Raw genomic sequence first — 21,885 nt, forward strand, 5'->3', positions numbered from 1 at the left:
TTCTAACTCTCTATCCCTCTCCCTTCCTCTCTGTAAAATATCAATAAAATACATTTTTAAAAAAAAAGATTAGTGGGCTTGAAAGAAAAGCAAAAACTGAAATGTTAACATTCTGACTGGGCAAACCTCACTTCTCTGAACCTCAGTGTACTCAACAATTTTAAAAAAGAGGGGTAGGCTGCAGTTGTAGGCATCCTCTCACGGCCCCCAGTGAGTCTTGCCTCCTTGTATTTATACCCTGTGTAGTTCCCTTCAACACTGAGTAGAGCCAACTTGTGTAAACAATAGCATATCACGGAAATGCTGGACAGTGACTTCCAAAGCTAGGTCATAAAAGCCATTGAGGCTTCTGCCTTGCTGTCTCTTAAATCACTGGCTCTGGGGGAAGCCAGCTGCCATGTTGTGAGGGCTCCCAAACATCCTAATGGCAAAGTTCACCTGGGAAGGCACCAAGTCCTCCTTACTATAGTCATTACCAACTAGCCAGCAGCATGAGTGCACCATCTTGAAAGTAGACCTTCCAGTTTTAGTCAAGGATTTAGATGACTGCAGTCCTAGCCAACATCTTGACTGCAGCTTCATGAGGGACTGTAGGCCAGAACCACCCAGCTTAGACACTTGTGAATTCCTGATCCACAAAAACGCTGAGATAATTTTTATTATTGTTTTAAGCTGCTATGTTTGGGGTAATTTGTTACACTGCAAGCAATATATAACTAATACACTTGGGTTAGGTCAAGTCCAGTCTTATATTATGTTAATGAATAGTTACTATTGGTAAGAATCATAAAAAGTTGGCACTTCCTCCAAAACCAGATCTTAGCTCCAGGGTAAGACCGTGTTGATTTGGGTATTTCTGAAATAGTGAGTGTCCAGACTCTAGAGAACTGGCATCCTGAGAACTCATGGATTCAGCTTTGTGGGAACAAGCCAACATAGCTGGATGACCCATCAGTTACTCCCTAGCACATCACACTGAAAACATAATCCACTTATGTTTACAACCAGAGACGGAACTTGTTAAAAGAAACTCCGACAGAATGGGAACTTCCTTGGACTCTCTACTTAATGAGTCACTCCAAAGAGTGCAACTGGGATTATTTGGAGGGAACAACATCCCTGGCAGCTTTTAGAGAGATGATTGGGATAAGGGTTAAAAGTTGCTCAGTTCATGCTTAAACGCAAGTGACTCTCCAAAGTAGGGGTCATAGCTACAAAGCAGGGGGTATAGAAAGGACCTACCAGGCTGTGGTGTCTTGGATGGACTAAATGACGTTGATGGTCCTCTCTGACCTATGAGAATATGATTCTACATATTGGTGGCTAGACACATATCACAACAATGACAAGGCACAGAGTGTACTCAGCTTCTTCTCAGCCCAATATGGCTATTGTTCTTGACTCATGTGGCAGTCTGGATAACTTAGCATCTCTTCCCCATGTTCTACCCCAAACAGAAGCTGTGGCTCACCAGTAGATCATCCTCTGAATAAGTGTACATCGATGCTGCATGACTTCCCTAAGAATGCTAGGCTGTTTTCCTCATTTAGAAACTTTCATCCCAACAACTTTGACATTCAACCCAAGAAATACTTTTCCAAGCAAGAAATATTTCATTCTGGTTTGTCCAGGGAGGATCTACGAAACATCCTCTAACTCAGTCCTTCTGACCCAAGTCCTTAGACTCACCTGGGGGTCTCATGAAATATACTCCTCCCTCAAAGAATTAATTGGTCAAAGGTGGATTCAAGCAAGTCCAGGTGACCCTAGTGTGCAGTTAGTGGTGAGGACCATGGGTCTAACTATATCCAGCAATTTGCTTCTGCCTGACTCCAGGACAAAGTTAACTAGAATAGGTCCTTCTCACCCAAAGCCAAGGGCTGAACAACTCAGTTATTCGGAAACTGGCTTCACTTCTTATGTCATAATTACTTTTTGAGAAGAGCTATGCAACAGCCTATCAATCAGCCAAGTACTTGGAATCCTGGTCCTGTCTTATATGGGACACTGTTGAAATTTAGAACCCCTTTTGTGTTTTGCTTCCACTACCTGGATATCCATAACAGTATACTTGAATGAAGATTATCAATCCTGGCTTTTTGGTCTCTGCATATATTTGAAACTTGGCAAGTTTTTCCTTAGAAATATTTTCATAGAGATTCCTATTCTTTCTTCCCAATCATTGCATCCATGGATCTCTTTGTATATTTATCACAACTGCATGTGAATCTAGAGTTACCTCAAAACAAAAAGTTTAACTAAAAAGAAAAACAGTTGGTGGGCTGCATTTGGTCTGTGGGCCCTGGTTTGCCAACCCTAGATTGATGGCTCTAAGTTAGTGGGTCTCAAAGTGTGGCCCCCAAAATAGCAGCAGCAACCCCTTGGGAACTTGTTGGAAATGCAAATTCCCCCCAGACCTACTGAATCAGAAACTCTGATTCTGGAGGTGGGACCCAGCATTCTAAATTTCAGGAAACCCTCTAGATCAGTGGTTCTCAACCTTCCTAATGCCAAGACCCTTTAATACAGTTCCTCATGTTGTGGTGACCCCCAACCATAAAACTATTTTCGTTGCTACTTCATAACTGTAATTTTGCTACTGTTATGAATCGTAATGTAAATATCTGTGTTTTCCGATGGTCTTAGGTGACCCCTGTGAAAGGGGTCGTGACCCACAGGTTGAGAACCACTGTATTAAAGGGTCGCGGCATTAGGAAGGTTGAGAACCACTGCTCTAGATGATGCTGATGCACAAGAAAGTTCAAGAATGACCACTCTAGCCCCGGCCGGGTGGTTCAGTTGGTTGGAGCGTCCTCCTGTGCACCAAAAAGGTTACAAGTTCGATTGCCTGTCAGGGCACATACCCAGGGTGTGCGTTCAATCTCCGGTCAGGGTGCATATGAGAGGCAAACAATCAATGTTTCTCACATTGATATTTCTCTCTCTCTCTCCCTTCCTCTCTCTCTCAAATCAATTTTAAAAAGTGTGTCTTTGGGTGAGTATTGAATTGAATACTCGATATATTATTGAGTATTCAATTCAATACTCACCCAAACTGCTCTAGGCCAATCTAAAGAGTTTTCACTACTGCACCCAACAGGATGCTGTCCTTGGTGCTGCCTTTTCCCTGCTTTCATCAAGATCTCAGATAAAGATAAGGACAAGCTTCCTTCTCAGATTGGCAGATCAGACATGCAAAGCCAGCCTGGAAAAATAACTATACCCTTGGATGCTAGAATGTGAACCTGGAATTATCTCAGTTGGTTGGAGGTACTGGCCAGTATTCACAAAATTGTTTTGATTTTTAATAGAGATAACTTTATTTTTACTTAACACAACTTTCTAACTCAAGTTTATTGGCATTTTAACTCCTACACGTTTAGTGCAGTTGTCAGTGGTGGTGTGGATATCAGGCACTGTTTTCCTTGGTATTATTGTGGCCAAGACTACAGGATCACAGCATATTGACCCCAAGTCCAGGAGCAATTTCATAATGTCATTTCATAATGTCACCTAGTGAGAAAGGATACCACCCCAGAGAGAAAACTGAATCTGGAGTCAATTATAGAGGGATGGCAGTGAGATAGTGAGGAGATTCAGGGGTCATTCTAATGCAGTTGCATTTGCCACCTGTGCTGGTCTCCAAGCATTAATAGCTGCTCTGTTTTATCTGGGCCACAGGCTCTTCTTCCCATGCACTGAGAGTCTCTGCCAGCCAGAGACTCTGAGACCAGCTCAGTTGGTGGTGTGACCTGCTCCTGGCTGTTGAAGCAAGGTCTGTAACTGACCCATAATTGGATGGGATTTGGCTCTGAATGATTCCCAGGTTCCCTCTCTCCCGGTAACAGATAACAAGCAGTCAGCTTCATATATGATTCTACAGGGAGTCCGGGATGCCATTTCTTGACTATTGGTGACAATGGAGAGCTTTCCAAAAGAGTTGACCTTTAGTGTGATGATTTGGGGGCATCTTAAAGTGAAGTTTTACCCAGACCCATTTTTTGCCCCTTCGTCTTTCTGAAATTAAGACATTTCAACCTGATTTTCAAATACGGATCAAATCATTCTGTGTGTGTGTGTGGGGGGGGTATGTTGGTTGTACGTTTATATGTGTATAAAGGACACCGTGTGATTTTTTTAAAGTAGGCAGCAAGAAAACAGTAAATAGAGATGAAAATTGAGATAGTACATTTCCTTTGAAATATATCTATAGATAGAAGTGGGTAGATTAACCCTAGTTATCTTTCTATGTCAATGAGAAAAGTCCTTCTGGGTAGAAGTAGAGCCATTATCTGTTCAGTTCTGGCCCATGGCACAGGCTGTAACTAACCCCACCTTGGTACCACTATAGACTAAGTGAAGATTTCACTTTTATGATTAAAAGGGATCACACCCATTTTCTACAGATGGACATCATAAGGCTTAATTAATAATTTCTCTTAAAACGAACTTCCTCTGGAGGGAGATGAAGATACATCCCACAATCTTCCACCCTGTGTAAACTTGGAGGTCATGTAAGAAAGAACTGCAGAGACAACCAAGATGGCAGCATAGGTAAACACCAGCACTTGCTGCCACGCACAACCATATCAAAACTACAACTAAAAGACAAAACAGATATCATCCAGAACCACGGGAAGGCTGGCTGGGTAGAAATTCTACAACCAGAAGGAAAGAGAAAAGTGCCTTGAGTCTGGTAGGAGGTGCTGAGGTGAGGATGTGTGGAGGTACGGAGGCGTGCATGAAAGGGGCTGGCAACTGGGTACACTGTTGTCTTTTTCAATCGGGAGGGAGATACAAGGTCCCGACTGCTCTGAACTCCAGTTCTGGGCAAGACTCTGGGGACCCAGACTCATACGAAGAGAAAATGGACTGTGGCATTGGGCTGGAACATGAGGGTGGCTTTCTCTCAGAGGTGCTTGCAGCAATCATTGTTCCTGCACAGTGCCGTGGGACACAGAGACCCGGGGGCCTCTTTGGGGCAGGGCTGAAGGACAGCCGTTGCTGTTTGCTCCACCCTGGTGATTTCCTGAGACCCCGCCCCACCTAATTTACAAGCCAACCCAAGCTGTGTGCAGAGGCTTTTGCATATGAATGGCCTGGCCTTTTGCAATCTAAAACCTAACAAACTGCAGCTGGGTCAGAGAGCCCCAGACCTTCCAAAAGAAGGCCCAAGGCTCCACAGCAGCTTGCATTGCTTCACAGCTGGGCCTCATCTGGACACCTCCAAACCCCAAACAAAGAGGAGGAATCTGAAGATCTCTCTGTAGCTCCTGCTGGGTGGCCTCAGGCAGTGGCTGAATTTGCACCTCCTTGGAGATCCAAGAGCCAGTGTACCCAGTGGTCAGAGTGAGACCACCCAGATTACAACTCTTCACATCCATAAGAAACACACTGAGGGGGCAGACTCAGTGAGCGCCAAAGCCCCACTGAAGCAAGTCCTGCCCCATAAGGGTGTCACCAGCACAGAAGTTCTCCCATTGTAGACACAACTGGTCCTCACAGCCAATTGGCCTGGAGGTTAATTCCACCCAGTGATACCAACAGCAATCAAGGCTTAACTACAACAAGACTGTGCACACAGCCCACAAAGGGGTGCACCAAGAGTGTCCACCTCAGGTAATTAGAGAGGCTAAGCCACTGGGCCCTATAGGACACCTAGTACACAAAGCCACTCTATCAACACAGGGAAGCAGCCAAAATGCGGAGACAAAGAAACAGGTCACAAATGAAAGAAATGAAGGAAAGCAAACTACTGGATATAGAGTTCAAAACCACAGTTATAAGGTTATTCAATAATCTTCTAGAAACCTCTGAGAAATATAGTGAGACCCTCAAGGATATAAAAAAGGACCAATTAGAAATTAAGCATACACTGACTGAAATAAAGAATAATTTACAAAGATCCAACAGGAGATTAGAGGATCCCAAGAATCAAGTCAAAGATTTGAAATACGAAGAAGCAAAAAACACCCAACCTGAAAAGAAAAAAGAATCCAAAAATATGAAGATAGTGCAAGAAGCCTCTGGGACAACTTCAAGCGTACCAACATCTGAATTATAGGGGTGCCAGAAGAAGAGAGAGAGCAAGATACTGAAAACCTATTTGAAGAAATAATGACAGAAAACTTCCCCTACCTGGTGAAAGAAATAGACTTACAAGTCCAGGAAGCACAGAGAACCCCAAACAAAAGGAATCCAAAGAGGACCACACCAAGACACATCATAATTAAAATGCCAAGGGCAAAAGACAAAGAGAGAATATTAAAAGCAGGAGAGCCATAACCAGTTTGGCTCAGTGGATAGAGCGTTGGCCTGCAGACTCAAGGGTCCCAGGTTCAATTCCAGTCAAGAGCATGTACCTTGATTGTAGGCACATCCCCAGTAGGGGGTGTGCAAGAGGCAGCTGATCGATGTTTCTCTCTCATCAATGTTTCTAACTCTCTCTCCCTCTCCCTTCCTCTCTGTAAAAAAATCAATAAAATATATTTTAAAAATGTGTACATTTAAAAAAAATAAAAGCAGCAAGAGAAAAACAGTTACCTACAAGGGAGCACCCATATGACTGTCAGCTGATTTCTCAACAGAAACTATGCAGGCCAGAAGGGAGTGGCAAGAAATACTCAAAGTGATGAATAGCAAGAACCTACAACCAAGATTACTCAACTCAGCAAAGCTATCATTCAGAATTGAAGGTCAGATAAAGAGCTTCACAGATAAGAAGAAGCTAAAGGAGTTCATCACCGCCAAAGCAGTACTATATGAAATGCTGAAAGGTATTCTTTAAGAAGAGGAAGAAGAAGAAAAAGGTAAAGATAAAAATTATGAACAACAAAGTGACAACAAATACATATCTATCAACAAGTGAATCTAAAAATCAAGTGAATAAAAAATCTGATGAACAGAATAAACGTGAATATAATAGAATCAGGGGCATAGAAAGGGAGTGGACTGACAATTCTTGGGGGGGTAAGGAGGTGTGTGGAGTGTGGGAAGAGACTGGACAAAAATCATACACCTATGGACGAGGACAGTGGGGGGGTAAGGGCAGAGGGTGGGGTGGGTACGGGGTGGAGGGGAGCTATGTGGGAAAAAAAGAGGAACAACTGTAATAATCTGAAAAATGAAGATTTATTAAAAAAAAAAAAAAACAAGAACAAGAACAAAAAAAAGAATGAACTTCAAATTCAATTCTTGCCCTACCTGTCTCGGACAACTGTTGTGAGCCTCGAAAAAGAGAGTGAGCACAAAAGTACTTTGGAATTCTTAAAAATCAACTGTGAGGGCTTGTTAATATTATTGCTACATTAGCCTCTAATTAGATGTGATTTAGTTTTTGCCACAAAACTCCAAACAAGCTTCTGTTTCCTCATTGCCTGGCTCATGATGCCCTCTTAAGTGGCCATTTCACAAAGTCTCCATGCCTCCATCTTCTTTGGCACCCCTATTTATTACTGACCTACCTATTATTTATTTTTACCTACCTATTTCACTCTTATTATAAATAGACATTACTTATCAAATTAAGTAACATCAGGAGTTAGGGAGAAAACACTTCTTGAGAATAATAATAGGTGAAAATTGGGTGTGAATGGGGCATAAGCCAAGACAGGATGTCATAGAGAAGACCTCTAGGGCACTTCTGGATGTTTTGATCAACATGGATCTTGTTTTAGTTTCTGAACCAGACTCTAAAATAGTATATAGTCTGTGTACAAACAATTGCTAAAAAAGGAGATGCCTCTTTTCAGCCATTGAGCCCATTCAAAAGGCTCAGTAAAATGGTGTCTGAAATGCCTTGTTTCACTTTTCCTTGACAGGAAGAGAATAGCAGATTGATTCTCCAAATATTCCTTAAACTGATTTTCTTTGGAAATAGTGTCTGCTGCAGTTTTTGAAAAATGGGACTGCAGTGCCTCCTCCGGGACAAAGAGGATACTTGTAGGTTAGAAATCATCTCACAAACTGGCTTAAGCTCAAAGGATTCATGGTAGGTGGTGACAGAGAAAAAGATCCTCCTGGATGCTTACAAATACTTCAGTGAGCTCATATTAGTCACAGTTAATGGGTTTTCATTTTCAGTAAGCTTTTTCATATTCCCTTGGGAAATATGCAGAGCTACTCTTTAGAGAGTATTTCCTTCAAAAAACAACCAACCAACTCCTACCCTTGGAAGAAAGGGGCAAAGGGCATCAGCAAGTTGTGGGGACAACAAAGGGAATGAACACTTTCTGGATACCAGTTCATGCCAGGTGACCCATCTGAGTCAATTCACTCTCTTTATGGTCCCCTATCAAGATTAGTATTATCATTCTTATTTATAAACGAGAGGCCCGGTGTACGGATTGATGCACTGTTTGGGGGCGTGGTCTGAAGGGATAGGCCAGCTGCAGGAGCAGCCGCTCATCCCAGTCAGCTGTCAGCCGAGCAGCTGTGGACCCGCCCACTGAGTGGCTGCTCCCACTGTGGAAGCACCGCTCATCCCGGTCAGCCAAGCAACGCTCCCATTGTGGGAGCACACTGACCACCAGGGGGCAGCTCCTGCATTGAGCATCTGCCCCCTGGTGGTCAGTGCGCATCATAGCGACTGGTCGTTCTGGTCGTTCCGCCATTCGGTCGCTGGGCTTTTATATATATAGATGTGGCTCAGCGTGATCAGGAACTCATCCAATGTCAGAGACATAGCTGGAAGCAGAGCATAGGTGTGTCCCACTCTATCCAGCACATCCACTGCCCTTGTCATAAATTAAGTTCCTTCCGATGGTTGCATACTATCATTAGTAACAATAATAGCTACCACCGTGCAAAGCACTTTATACACACTATGTAATTTGGTGTTTCTCAACTTCAGCACGGTCTGCACTTCTTGTGGGTGCTGTCCTGTGCATTGTGGCATGTTTAGTGGCATCCCTGGCCTCTACCCACTAGATACCAATAGTACCCACTCTAAGGTGTGACAACCAAATGTCTCAAAACTTTACTAAATGTCCCTTAGGGTAGGGACATAAGGTGGGTACTTTTATCATTTTTTCAGAAAAAATAAACAGAGCAATTATGCCATATTACAGACCAAGGGAATGGCAAATCCAGAACATGAACCTGTGCCTAAATCACCTCTAAAGTGTATGCTCTTCAGTAGTAGATCTATTTTCCAGCATCCTATATAGAATCTTCATCGCCTGTATTCAAAGGTTGTGTCTTGTTTCTTCTTCATTCCTGCTGCTAATGTCCCCTCTCACATCCTCACTCAGCTAGACTGTGAGGATCTTGAAGGGAGTTGCCTTGTATCACCCACCTCTACTGTTGTAGGGCCTAGCATGCAGTGGGTGCACAGATGTTCACTTACTAAATGAGTGAATTCATGCCAGTACTTTAATCCTTCCCATTCAAATCTAGTTCATGCTGTGAACTTGCCTTATGAAGAAAAAGGTTAATTCAGCCAAGGTAAATTCTAAGCAGCTCACAGACAAAATGATTAGGAAATGAAAATTAATTGAGGCTGAATAAATGTATGTTTGAACACTCAGAATTTAATAAACCCATTTGGTAAGTTTTCAGGAATTAATTGTTGCCTCTAGAAGTAAAGGGCAGCCATGATTGCTATCATTTGTATCCAAAATTGGAAATCAGGCAAGAGCTAGTCAGTAAAATGTGTTTTACTTGTTAAGGATTTGGCTGTGCCTGCTACATGTCAGGGGAGGTCCTCTGGGCTGGAAGGAAGTGCCACTGTCCTTTCTACAGAAGTCATCCAATGACATTTGGCCAGTAGGACAGCTTGCTTTCTGCTGTTTTTTTTCTGCAGTCAAGATGCACGGTTCTGAGCAGCCTTTATGCCACCTGCGTGGATAAAAGCGACTCCAATCTGTCGACTGCTTAATAGAAATTTCCCTCGGTGAGAAGCCAATTGACCAGCCCTGCCTGGGATTAAAGCAGCCACCACCACGCCATCTGCCCCTAAACCAAAGAGTGTAGGATGATCAGTTCACAGGCAGGGAGCTGCGGCAAGGGAGTACAATTGAAATGTGTAAGTCTCGATTTGCTCCTCCTGATTCCTTCTCCTTCTCAAATGCCACAACGTGTGGACGGAGTTCAAAAAATAGCGCTGTCACAAAGCTGTGAAGCCTGATTAGACAGCCTGGAATTCACTTCTCTGTTTTGCTGCGTGGGCTGCACACAGCATGAGCAGGAAGGAGAGAAAGGGCTTCATGGGTAGGAGATGGCTGTCTCATGATGACAAAGAGCCACCTGCTAGGCCCTCACTCAACCTGCTCATCCTGAGAGCAAAGGTAGACTCTACAGAGGCCTGGTATTCCTCTGTTTCAGTTTTGTCAGGACTGGGCCAAGTCCCTGTCACCCAGCACTGCCACAATCACTGCTGTTCTGTCTGCTCCACTCTTCAACCGCCCCCCCTTTCCTTTCTTCCCTTTTCTTCCTTTGCCTTTCTCTCAGTCTCTCTCTCTTTCATGATTTCTCTGACCTTTACAGACATTAACCCTTCCTTTTTCTCAAGACCCTTATAAAGAGCTTCCATGCTATGTGCTGACCATTTAAATGTACCCTTGTAGACACTATGTCTAATTCATATGTGTATCCCCCAAACTGGTATCTTCAGGCACCTGGTGCATGCTTTACGCTTAATAAATGTTCATTGAATGAATTGATGCATGTATACATGCATACATGAATGAATGAATGAATGAATGAACGAACGAACAAATAAACCAACATGTCAGAGTTGTGAAAGTGACAATTTTGCAGTCTCTTTAGCCTTTGCTTATTTTACTTCAACCCAACACAGTGAAGTATTTGCAAAACCTGGAAGACTACAACTAAAAGAACATTTTTTAAGAATGCAATGGGTGATAGTGATTGAAAGAACTGGCTGTGGGGTATGACAGATGATGGTTTGCATCTCATCTCTGTAACTTACAAGCTGGGTGACCTTGGTCAAGTGACATAAACTCTCAGTACTTCTTTCCCCCATAAATGAAATAGACATCATAGTATATAGCCCATGCATTCAGCATGAGGAGCAAATGAAATAATGTATGTGTAAGCACAACACAAGATGTCAGGCATGTAATGAGCATATATTAATGGTAATGCTAATAATGATGACAATAAATATGACGCCGTTGATGCTGATGATTACTAATGCTTAATATTAGTATTTTAAAAGACTTGATGAGTTGCTGAGATAGCCTGCTTTCTGAAACATTTGAGGTGGAAAAAGTAACCTACAAAAAAATAACTGTGTTTAAGGCCTCATACTATAACCCAGGAGTATTCCATATGTACTATACCATAAATATACAGTTAAGCCTCGGTTCTCAAACATCTCCCATATCAAACAATTGGTTCTCAACCAAGTTGTTCAAGAAAATAATATCTCTATAGTCGACCTCGCAACCCTTTCATGCTGTCACTCGGCCACAAACAAAGGAGAAAATGCGCCAATATGAGGCAGTTTACCACTAAACCTCACCTTGTTAACATCTAAGGAAATGGTGCTATGAATATTTATGTGCTTTTATTTTTGCTTTTGTTGCTGGTGAAATGGACAATTAGCACAATTTTAAAACAAAAACAGGCCATCAAGAGTGCTAATGTTGTTAAGGGTGTGAAAGAAACAATGATCACGAGCAATTGGAGAGGTAGAAGAACTGTTGTTGATTTGGAGAAATGAAACGCAGTTAGCCAGTGACAGCGTTTCAGAGGCATTAATATGTGAAAAAGCAAAGATGTTGCACACTGACTTCCTGAAAGACATCCCTGCACCAGTGCTGAAAGTGATCCATTTAAGGCTAGGTGGTTCGATAAATACACAAAAAAGAAATGTTTGTTTATAGATTAAACAGTACATTAGACATGTATATAAGAAAGGTTAAAACGGAATTATTTGGGGGTCTAAAATGAATGAATTCAACTTACATTATTTCTAATGGGAAAAAAATGATTTGGTTTTCAAACAAACCGCTTCTCAAACAGCCTTCCGGAACCAGTTAAGTTTGAGAACCAAGGTTCCAGTGTATTTAGTTTACTAATTGACAAAAGCATCATATTTAAGAGTGCTTTATTCCTAAGTTTCTGATTACTGTGAAGAGATTATAGATATTGGACAATTAATTACTTTCTCTTTTATTAATGTTTTCATTTCTGTAAAATGCACTGCACTGATTGCTTGGAGAGGAAAGTTTACAAGTTGGTCCTGACATCAGCTTTTCAAGTAGGCAAATCAGGGTTACTTACTCTCAGCACCACTAACGTTTGAGACTAGATAATTCTTTGTTGTGGGGAGGCTGTCCTGGGCATTGTAGGTCATTTCCTAGCACTCCTGGTGTCTCCCCACTAGATGACAGTAGCATCCCATACCTCCTCCTAGTTGTGACTATTCAAACATCAAATTGCCTTCCCCTGCGTCCCGCCAACCACTGAAATAGGGTAATGAATTCAATTGCATTGGGAGCAGGGCAAGTGCCAGCCATCGTTGTCCTTTAGCCCATGGGAATCTATGTGCCAGTATACAGGTTTCTACAGAATTGGACCCTGAGTCACCTGAGCCTTCTACCAAGCTGGCTGGAGCAGATGTACTTCTCTGGTCTCCTGTGTACGCCCTGGAAACTCTCCCACCAATTCCAACCCTCCCCCCGCCTCCCCCCCCCACCCCCCGCAAACCATCCAGGTAGCTTCTATGTGTTTTTCTGTGGATAGACTCTTAAAACAACTACCAATATCAGCTTAAAGGCTCCTTGCCATCACCCTCAAGAGTACCGTATGCCCACACATGCTATAACCAGGGCATAGAACAACAACTTGCCAGGCAGGAAAATGAATAAAAACCTTGATGCAGTGCAGAACCACTACAGAACCCATCTTTATTCTAAGTGGGGAGCAGAAGAAAAAAAAAAGCACCATAAATCAAAAGAATTTTGACTTCACTAGAGAGTGAAAAATCTCAACACAAAAACATTTCCTTTGGAGAAAGTGAATAGAGCTTCTGTAATTGGGTCAAAACTGGGAATATTTCAAAATTGAGGACAAAATAATTTCCAGCAAACCACAGTGAAGACATTTGGAGAAGTCAGAGTTTTGTGGGGTTTTTTCAGTGTAGTTCTATGGAAAACAAGAAATATGTCCTCTGTCTTCTGGCAGAAGGAAATGGTTATGAAATCATGAGAAGTCAAAGCCTAAGAGAAATAAATCTTCTTAATTCTGAAGGCTGCAAAGCAACATAAAAATGCTTTTATAGCAAATGTAAAGTGGAAAAGATAGGAAACCATATAAGTGCTATGAATGAAGCTATGTCAGAAAAAAGTAAAGGGAGAACCAATTCCCATTTACTGAGTACTTAAATTTACCCCATCCCAGGAGCTGTGCCTGGATATAATTTTTAAAATACATCTTCCTAATCTTTCACCAGTACCCTATGAGGGAAATGCTGTTTTTTGCTTTCAGTGAAACGAGGAAATAGAGACGTAGAGCTGAATATTCCAAAGGTATAAGATAATGAAACCAAGTCTTATGATCCCAAATATCATATTGTTAGCAATTTTGTTTTATTGCATCCCATATGTAAACCCAAAGGAAAAGACTGGAGAAAAGCTATCAAAGTGAGTATTATGCTAAAACGGCGATCTTATGGGTGATTACTTAATTTCCTAGCTTCTTATATACTGTTATAGTGTTTATATGAGTATATTTTTAAACTTATTATATTCTACCATTTGAAAGGGATGATATTTTTATTCATATATCAGTTTAGTCATCTGCCATTTATGTAGATATGGATCATTTACTCTAGGATGATCAAGGGCATGTTTCCCCAATATGGAGTTGCTCATAATAATTTGATTGATTGGTTATTGATTGGAGATTTTTTAGTAGAGGCATTTAAAACTATAAATTTGCCTCTAAGCACTGCTTTTGCTGCATCCCACAAATTTTGTTTTGTTGTATTTTCATTTACTTTTGTCTCAAAGTATTTTCTAATACCCTTGCAATTTTTTTCTTTGATTAATTGGTTATCCAGGACTATGTTAAATTCCAAAACTTGTGAATTTCTCAAACTTCCTACTGCTACTGACTTTTAAGTTCATTCCATTATAGTCCAAGAACATACTTTACATTGTTTCAATCCTTTTAAATTTATTGAGACTTGCTTTATTGCCTAACATATGGCCTGTCCTGGACAATGTGTCATGTGCACTTGAGAAGAATGTGTACTTCACTGTTGTTGGATAATTGACCAAGTCTTCTATTTTGACTATAGACTGAATGTTTATTCCCCCACCCCAAAATTCATATCTTGAAACCTAACCCCCAATAGGATGGTACTTGGAGTTGGGGCCTTCAGGAGTTGTTTAGGATATGAGGTGCCTTTATAAATGAGACCCCAGAAAGCTTCTTTGCCCCTTCCAGCATGTGAGGACACAATGAGAAGGTGGCCATCTATGAACTAGGAAGCAGGTTCTCACCAGATACCGAATCTGCCAGAGCCTTGATCTTGGATTTCCCAGCCTCTTAAACTGTGAGAAATAAATTTCTGTTCTTTATAAGGCATCCAGGAAATGGTATTCTCTTAGAGCATCCCAAACAGACTAAGAAAATGTCCTTGTTGATCTTCTGTGTAGTTGTTCAATCCATTGTTGAAAGTGGGATATTGAAGTCTCCTGGTATTATTTTTGAACTATTTCTCCCTGGAAGGAGATGCTGCTCAATCTTACATGTCTACAGTACTGTAATAGTTATAATCTGGACTTTGAGTCTTGTGGTTTTTTACAGTGTTTGGCACTGTGGAGTTATTCACTCAGTCTTCAAACAATGAACAGTCTGTTGAATCAAATCATTGAACAATACATGGTGAAGATAGGTGACAAAGTGGTGGCCCAAGGAGGGGGAAATAAATCCAACTAGTGAAGGGCTAAATGATGTCTGGTCCAGGGTATGTATTGCTTATGAGCCCACTGAATCAATCAATGTTAAGAAATCCTCTCCCTTTCAACCATGGTCATACAAACCATGACCTTGGAAGTATTAAAATCTGACTTATTTGCTGGAAAAGAATTGATGAGTCAAAGTCAAACCAGCTTAAAACTTCTCCTACAAGAAATAAAAATAATTCCTTGGCTTAAAACAATGCTGTACTAATTTTGCATTCAGATCAATTACCTTGACAATTTAGGTTTTCATATTCCTGTAGAATAAGAACAAATTGGCCTCTCTAAGAGTTTTTACATTATTAGAATCTGTTCAGGAGAAAAAAATCATTAAATTCCTCTGAGAAAGTCTAGTAATAAAAAATTGTTCTGGCCCTAACCGGTTTGGCTCAGTGAATAGAGCGTCGGCCTGCGGACTGAAGGGTCCCAGGTTCGATTCCGGTCAAGGGCATGTACCTTGGTTGCGGGCACATCCCCAGTAGGGGGCGTGCAGGAGGCAGCTGATCGATGTTTCAAACTCTATCCCTCTCCCTTCCTCTCTATAAAAAATCAATAAAATACATATTTTTTAAAAAATTGTTCTGGTAACTCTGGTACATTTTTGATATTTCATTGGGTTGATATTATTCCCTGTTACTGTAACCATAGATCCAAGGCTATGAAATCAACCTCACCACTCGGTAACACTACAAGATCATCTTGGAGCTAATTTTAAAACAGCATTCCTTAGAATCTTTAAAACCAAGTTCTTCTGAAACTAGGACTGGAGTTAAATTTAGGTCAACATGGATTTCATAAAAGCAAAATCCTTTAAAGTTTGCATTAAAAATTCATGTGTCTAACTGAACAGCCTTGGTTGGGTGATGATAATAAATATTACAAAAATTTAATTTCCCTTCTCCAGGCTTTCTCAGAAGAAAGTTCTGCACCTTCACCTCAAGCATATTGTAGTATTTCAGCTCAGCTTGGCAACAAGCAGGACTGAGTATAATGATAGTCATCAGTTGATTGCATTTTGTCATAAATAAATACAAGTGTATGTAGTCATGCTTCAGGTCATTTCCTACTGATGTCACTTTGTCCTTGTCCTAGGGTTAATTTCATGGTCATAAAATCCACTGTGTTTTATTCTTACCCTTTATTCTTTTATGCAACTCTGTTGAAAATACTACATACTGTTTTCTTAATGTAACTCAAAATGGCTCCTCTCTTTCTCTACACTGTAAAGAACTTTCAGTAGAACTAACTTTCAATAGCCTAATAAGTCTGTGTAAGCATGGCACAGGTAACATTGCCATTATTTATGGGGTTGATCCACAGAACATTCTGTTCTTCATTATGTCTACAGGAGAAGACATTATAGGGCCCCATTGCTATGCTTGCTTTCACCATCCACATGGTCAGAATATATCACCCTAACACCCACAGGGAATGTAGTGTCCTGTAAGGTACAGTGGGAGGAAGGGGGTAAGCATAGCAGTATAACAAGTAGGTGACAACACTAACTTTGAAATCAGACCCCCTTTTTAGGATGCATGATAAATGGTAAAAATCAGTCTATAAGACTCATCTCAAGAATGGGAGCAATAAACTGGGTATCATGAAGCTTAACAAACAATGGATATAATGCTCTTCGTATAGTATCTGGCATATGGTAAATGATTAATAAATGTTTCTATTGTTCAGCACATAGCAGATGATCAGTAAATATTGGTTGAATTAGTGAGTGGATGAACAAACCAATGAATGAATGGATAATCAGCCAGATAAATACCTGTTTTATTTTCTCAGTATATATTCCTCTCCTCTAAACTTAAACTTCTGCTTAAAAATGCAATAGGTTGCCAAAACCGGTTTGGCTCAGTGGATAGAGCGTCGGCCTGCGGACTGGGGGGTCCCGGGTTCGGTTCCGGTCAAGGGCATGTACCTTGGTTGCGGGCACATCCCCAGTGGGAGGTGTGCAGGAGGCAGCTGATTGATGTTTCTAGCTCTCTATCCCTCTCCCTTCCTCTCTGTGAAATATCAATAAGATATATTTTTTAAAAAATGCAATAGGTTGTGTATGGTGGGATCCAATAATGTTGGATAAAGTAGATTTGCTGTCATTGTCTCATAGGAGAAAAAGCAATGACCTGGGCCAATTCCACATGCCCCCTGCTGGCAAAATTCCCAAACCAGTCTGCAGGTATCAGGTTTGCAGATGGAGGACGAGGCTGAATCCTCACCAGGGGATCATTACTGACCGGATCCAGATAAAATGAAAATAAAGTGGCAGGCCCTGCTTGCAGTGCCTCATTGGGCAGCAGATATAGTTTTGAGTTTACCCTTCCCTCATCCACGTCCAGAATCATTACCAGGTCCTCCTGGTCTGCCTTATACACATAAGGGTTACTGGTTTCAAGGCCTGAATGCCTGGTGTCTACACTCTTTACACTTCTAAACCTCCTCAGCTCCTTGCTCCTCTGATCCTCTACTCATAAATAGCTCATTTTTCTTAGTGGCATTTAGGTGAGGAAACTGAGACATGAAATAAGGGAGGGCTCCCTGGACCCCAAGATCAAAAGCTCTTCAAGACTTCCTCCCAAGCATCTTTCCTCTCCCAACCCTATCTTTCCCCAACTAAGAAGGTGACCAGAGAGGAGATGATAGGCAAACATCCTCAATGGTTCTCTGACTGGTTACAGAGTAAGACAGGCCCAAAAGCTCAGCTTTAATGCCAGAAAACCTTTGCACCAGAAATACTGGTCTCAATTGAAGACCCTGATACTTAAATTCTTCTGGAATTCCAGACTCCTTCTGTGGAAGGTTTCCTTAAACCATTGTATAGTGATCTTTTTTAGACAAAGGAAATAGCTTTCCACTTACCTTTTTCCTCCAACTACTGTTCAGCTTTGGGGACATATTTCAGTTCACTTTTAATATTCTGGATCTCCGATAGGTTGACTGCAGGTCCTGGAAGTTTCTTTGCTCCTGGAATTGGCTTCTTTTCCTCATCCGAGGTGGGAGGAGCACTCTGAAGAGGAAGAAAAGCAAGAAGAGAGATTCAGCTTACTGAAAAATACATTTGGTCTCTCTGGAATGAAAAAAAATTAAAGCAAGAATAATGTCAGAGTGTAATTCTAGCAGAGTGACTTTGTCTTGTGCTGCAGAGACATCCTCAAAGTTTCAAGAAGATCTCCTGAAGTTTGTAGAGGAATGTGGAATAAAGTTGGAAGAAGAAATAAGTAATTTCCACGTGACTTAGAAAAACTAGAGTACTGTTTAGTGTCTGATTACTAATAAGAATGATCACTAGTTGGAAGTATTCATCTTTCCAAGGCAAGCATCTTACAAGATCAAATTAAATTTGGTATCATCTATATACACTGAGTGGCCAGATTATTATGATATCTGAATGCATAATAATCTGGCCACTCAGTGTATATCCTATAGAATGAAAGGCTAATATGCAAATTGTCCCCTCGACCAGCAGGCAGGCCAGCCAACTGCCCATGTCCCCTCCCCCTGGCCAGGCTGGCCGGACCCCACCCATGCACAAATTCATGCACTGGGCCTCTAATATATATATACTGAGTGGCCAGATTATTATATGTTCAGAGATCATAATAATCTGGCCATTCAGTGTATATAAAAGCCTAAGTGACCGGCCGACTGGCCGGTAGCTATGACACGTAATGACCACCAGGGGGCAGACGCTCCAACTGGTAGCTATGATGCATACTGACCACCAGGAGGCAGACGCTCAACACTGGAGCTGCCAAGCTGCGGTGACTTGGCAGCTGCAGTTCTCGGGTGACGTACCCTGAACCAGAGAGGAGGGAGCCCGATTCTGGGGTGCGTCACCCGAGAACCACCCTCTTGCAATCTGGGACCCCTCGGGGGATGTCGGAGAGCCAGTTTTGGCCCAATCCCTGCAGGCCAGGCCAAGGGACCCCACTGGTGCACGAGTCCGTGCACCGGGCCTCTAGTGTGATCATAATATGCCTGAACAGCAGAGATTTGCAAAATGTTAGTGCACAGCTGGCTCTATCAATGACTTAGTCTAGGAGTTTTCAGAATGTTTTGTTTGGAGTACAGTGGCTGCCAGCCTTTGTTCCAGTGAATCTCTGCGAAGCATAAACAAACGGAAACTGATATAAGTAAAACTTCTTTGAATATAAGTGGGCTAAGATAGAGCAAAAGAGGAGGCCCAGCTCTCCCTTCCTGCTTCAGGGAGTATTTTAAATTTCCTACCGTATTATGTTTTTATTTTGGTGCAGCTGCAGGGCAGGACCACATTCTATACTTCCGTGTGGGTCCTCCAACACTTGGTACAGAAGTGCACAAGCATACCTGTTGATTGTTATTTAGCTGATTAACCCTGAAAATATACCACAGTGGCAAATCTATGCCTGTATGTATGTACACCAAACACACATATTAACAGTGACGTAAAACAATAAATCAGTTGCTATGTGTGGCTCCTAGAACTCCAACTCATTACTACAGAAGAAAGTTGCTTGTTAGCTCATTCCTCCAATTTGCTACAGGTCAGGGGCATATTCTCTGCAGCCCTTGAAGGAAGGTGTTGGAGGAACATTTGATCTCCGTGGCAGCCAGGAGAACAGGCCTCTCGGATCAGTTTCCTGCTGGAAGGGTAACTGAATGATTGCCCCAGCTGCTTTGTCCTGAAACACGCCCATCAGTACACTGAGGTCATGCTTCCCACGGCAGCTCTTGGCCAATGACTGTGCGCCACAGGATCCTAAAGTGGCAGTTTCTGGGAGACTTCACACTCCTCTGGAAGGGACTCTGGCTCAAGAAATCTCCTTAGAACAGCACTGAGGTCTAAGATGCTTCTGCCAAACCCTCTGTCCCACTATCCTTCACGTGCATCACTGTCTGACAGCCCTCCCATTTTCCTTACAAGCATTTTCCCCAGTAAATATTTTGCCATCTTTGGGTCTGCTTCTCAGAGGGCCCAAACTAACAATCCCAGTCTGAGACTGGCAGAGCTCCATCTGCTCGCCCAACAACTGAGTAAACCAATCCAGTTCTGGGGAAAAGTAATAAGAATCCACAAGTTTGTTGCCAGCCTAACTAGGCATCCCTGAAACTTGAGTATTGAAGCTGATGCTGTTCCTCCCTTCTGGCTCCTACATCTAGTTCTCAAATTGTCTAGACTCTAAAGGGAAGAAAGTGTTCAACCTTCCTAAACTCTAACCGATTACTTGGTTGACATGTCCTTTATAAAACGTTTTTAAATTGCTTATTTGAGTGGATAAGTAGAAATCTAAAATATCGAGGTGCTGTTTTTCTGGTAAGCGCTAATTGCTTTTCCTAGTCATTTCCTTTGACTCGGACACAGTGCTAATGAACTAGCTAACATGTCAGCCACATAAGTTGACAAAGTAATTCCGTGTGGCCTGGCTGTTGTAAATATCTGGAAAATGTTTCCCCAGATCAGTGTACAGAGCCATAGGATTGGCTTCCTTGTGTGCACATACATTCATCATGTATAAATGCAGGTTTAGAAGCAATAATGAATATTGCTCAGCCTGCATTTGGAGGACCAGGTATTCCAAAATGTTCTTTGCTAGGCTTTTGGAAAGAAATTTTAAACAAGGCTATAAAGTGTTTGGAGTTTTTTAAATATCTGTAGCAGTGAAATAAAAAAATGTTTCCTTACTTATAAATGTTCCCATGATTGTTAGGTGGGTAGATTTTAATAAAGAAGCACGAAGAAGAAAAATGTTTCTAATTCCTTCTGTTAAGTTCTCAGGTAAGTCACATTCACTGTCTTTGTAATATCAAAATGTGCTGTATTGACACATTTGACACCCAAAGCCAATGTGTGTAGTTAGTTATGTGTCTCCGTACAAGTTTATTATGTGATATACACAGAGATAGGATGATAATATTTAATAGTAGTCACTTTCCTCTCAAGTTATTAAAACCTCAGTGCACTGTGCTTTTTATTTATCAAGGTAAGACTTTTAGTACTTGATTTGGTAAGGGCATGTGTAATGGAGAATTGTAAGTGGATATATTTAATAAGTAGATATTATGATATTAACTCAGGAAGGGGGTTAGTGGTGGTGCATATTCTTAACTGAATCTTCTTTCATCTTTCAAAAATAATGGCAATCTGAATTTGTTAAGAATTATAATAAATTAAGGCACGAACAAACAGGGCTCCAGTTGGCTCCATTGGACTAATAAGTACTTTTTTTTTTTTGCAAGTAGATATTTGAATTGAAAAGGGACATGGAAGACATTGTTTGAGTTAGATAAAAATAGCTAGAGAGAAGGCTTATCAGCCCCAGACCATTTCCAGTTTCAGGAATAGCTGATATAAGCTACACATACTAACTCATTTAATCTTCACATCAACCTATAAATATGGTGCTATTATCCATATTTTACAGTGGAGGAAACTGAGGTACAGTGGTCACACAGCTAGGATGTGGTGGAACCAGAGTCAAATAGTGTGTTTTCATCTTGTAAAGGAACCAGATGGAGAGGGAAATAACAGAAAATCCCAGCATGCTAATTTGTGGCTTAAAAATGATGGGATTTCAGTCAAAAGAGATATAGGAGGCAGAGTACTCTAAGATCCAGCCCAGAACTTGAGCCATTAGATCCCACGCTTCCCTAAGACCCCACAAATCTTGAGAAATCATTTTTGCTCTTATTAAACCCTCCTGATCCATGAGCCCCAGGGGAAAGGTGTTGCTCAGTTCAAGAAACTTCTGGGACCTCTGTGGATACCTTAGTCCTCTCCATCCTGCAAAAAAGATTGGTTGGCCATTTGCATATGTAGCTGATCATAAAGTATTCACCAACCAGGTTGTATCAGTTCTTGGCTATTTTAGAATGTGCTGGAACCATCAGATTGGGACAAGGCAGGAGTGAGAGCACAGTGCTTCCCCAAGCCTCTAACTGGGACACATGGAGGAGAGGGCCATCT

The 21,885-nt window shown here is 41.6% G+C and overlaps 1 protein-coding gene across 10 annotated transcripts in view; it reads right to left on the minus strand.

Moving 5' to 3' along the window:
- SMPX (small muscle protein X-linked) overlaps positions 1-21,885 on the minus strand; it is a 54,102-nt gene that overhangs the window by 14,368 nt on the left and 17,849 nt on the right. For 9 of the 10 annotated variants that reach the window (XM_080652821.1, XM_080652824.1, XM_080652828.1 and 6 more), the window contains one exon: positions 17,802-17,949. In XM_080652821.1, coding sequence (XP_080508947.1) covers positions 17,815-17,949 — 135 coding nt within the window. In that variant the 3' untranslated portion in view covers positions 17,802-17,814. Of the gene's footprint in view, positions 1-12,830; positions 14,830-17,801; positions 17,950-21,885 lie in introns of those variants that run through there. The other variant, XM_080652825.1, reaches the window with a different exon arrangement.

This window comes from Plecotus auritus (genome assembly GCF_963455305.1).
Source record: "Plecotus auritus genome assembly, chromosome: X".
NCBI lineage: Eukaryota > Metazoa > Chordata > Mammalia > Chiroptera > Vespertilionidae > Plecotus > Plecotus auritus.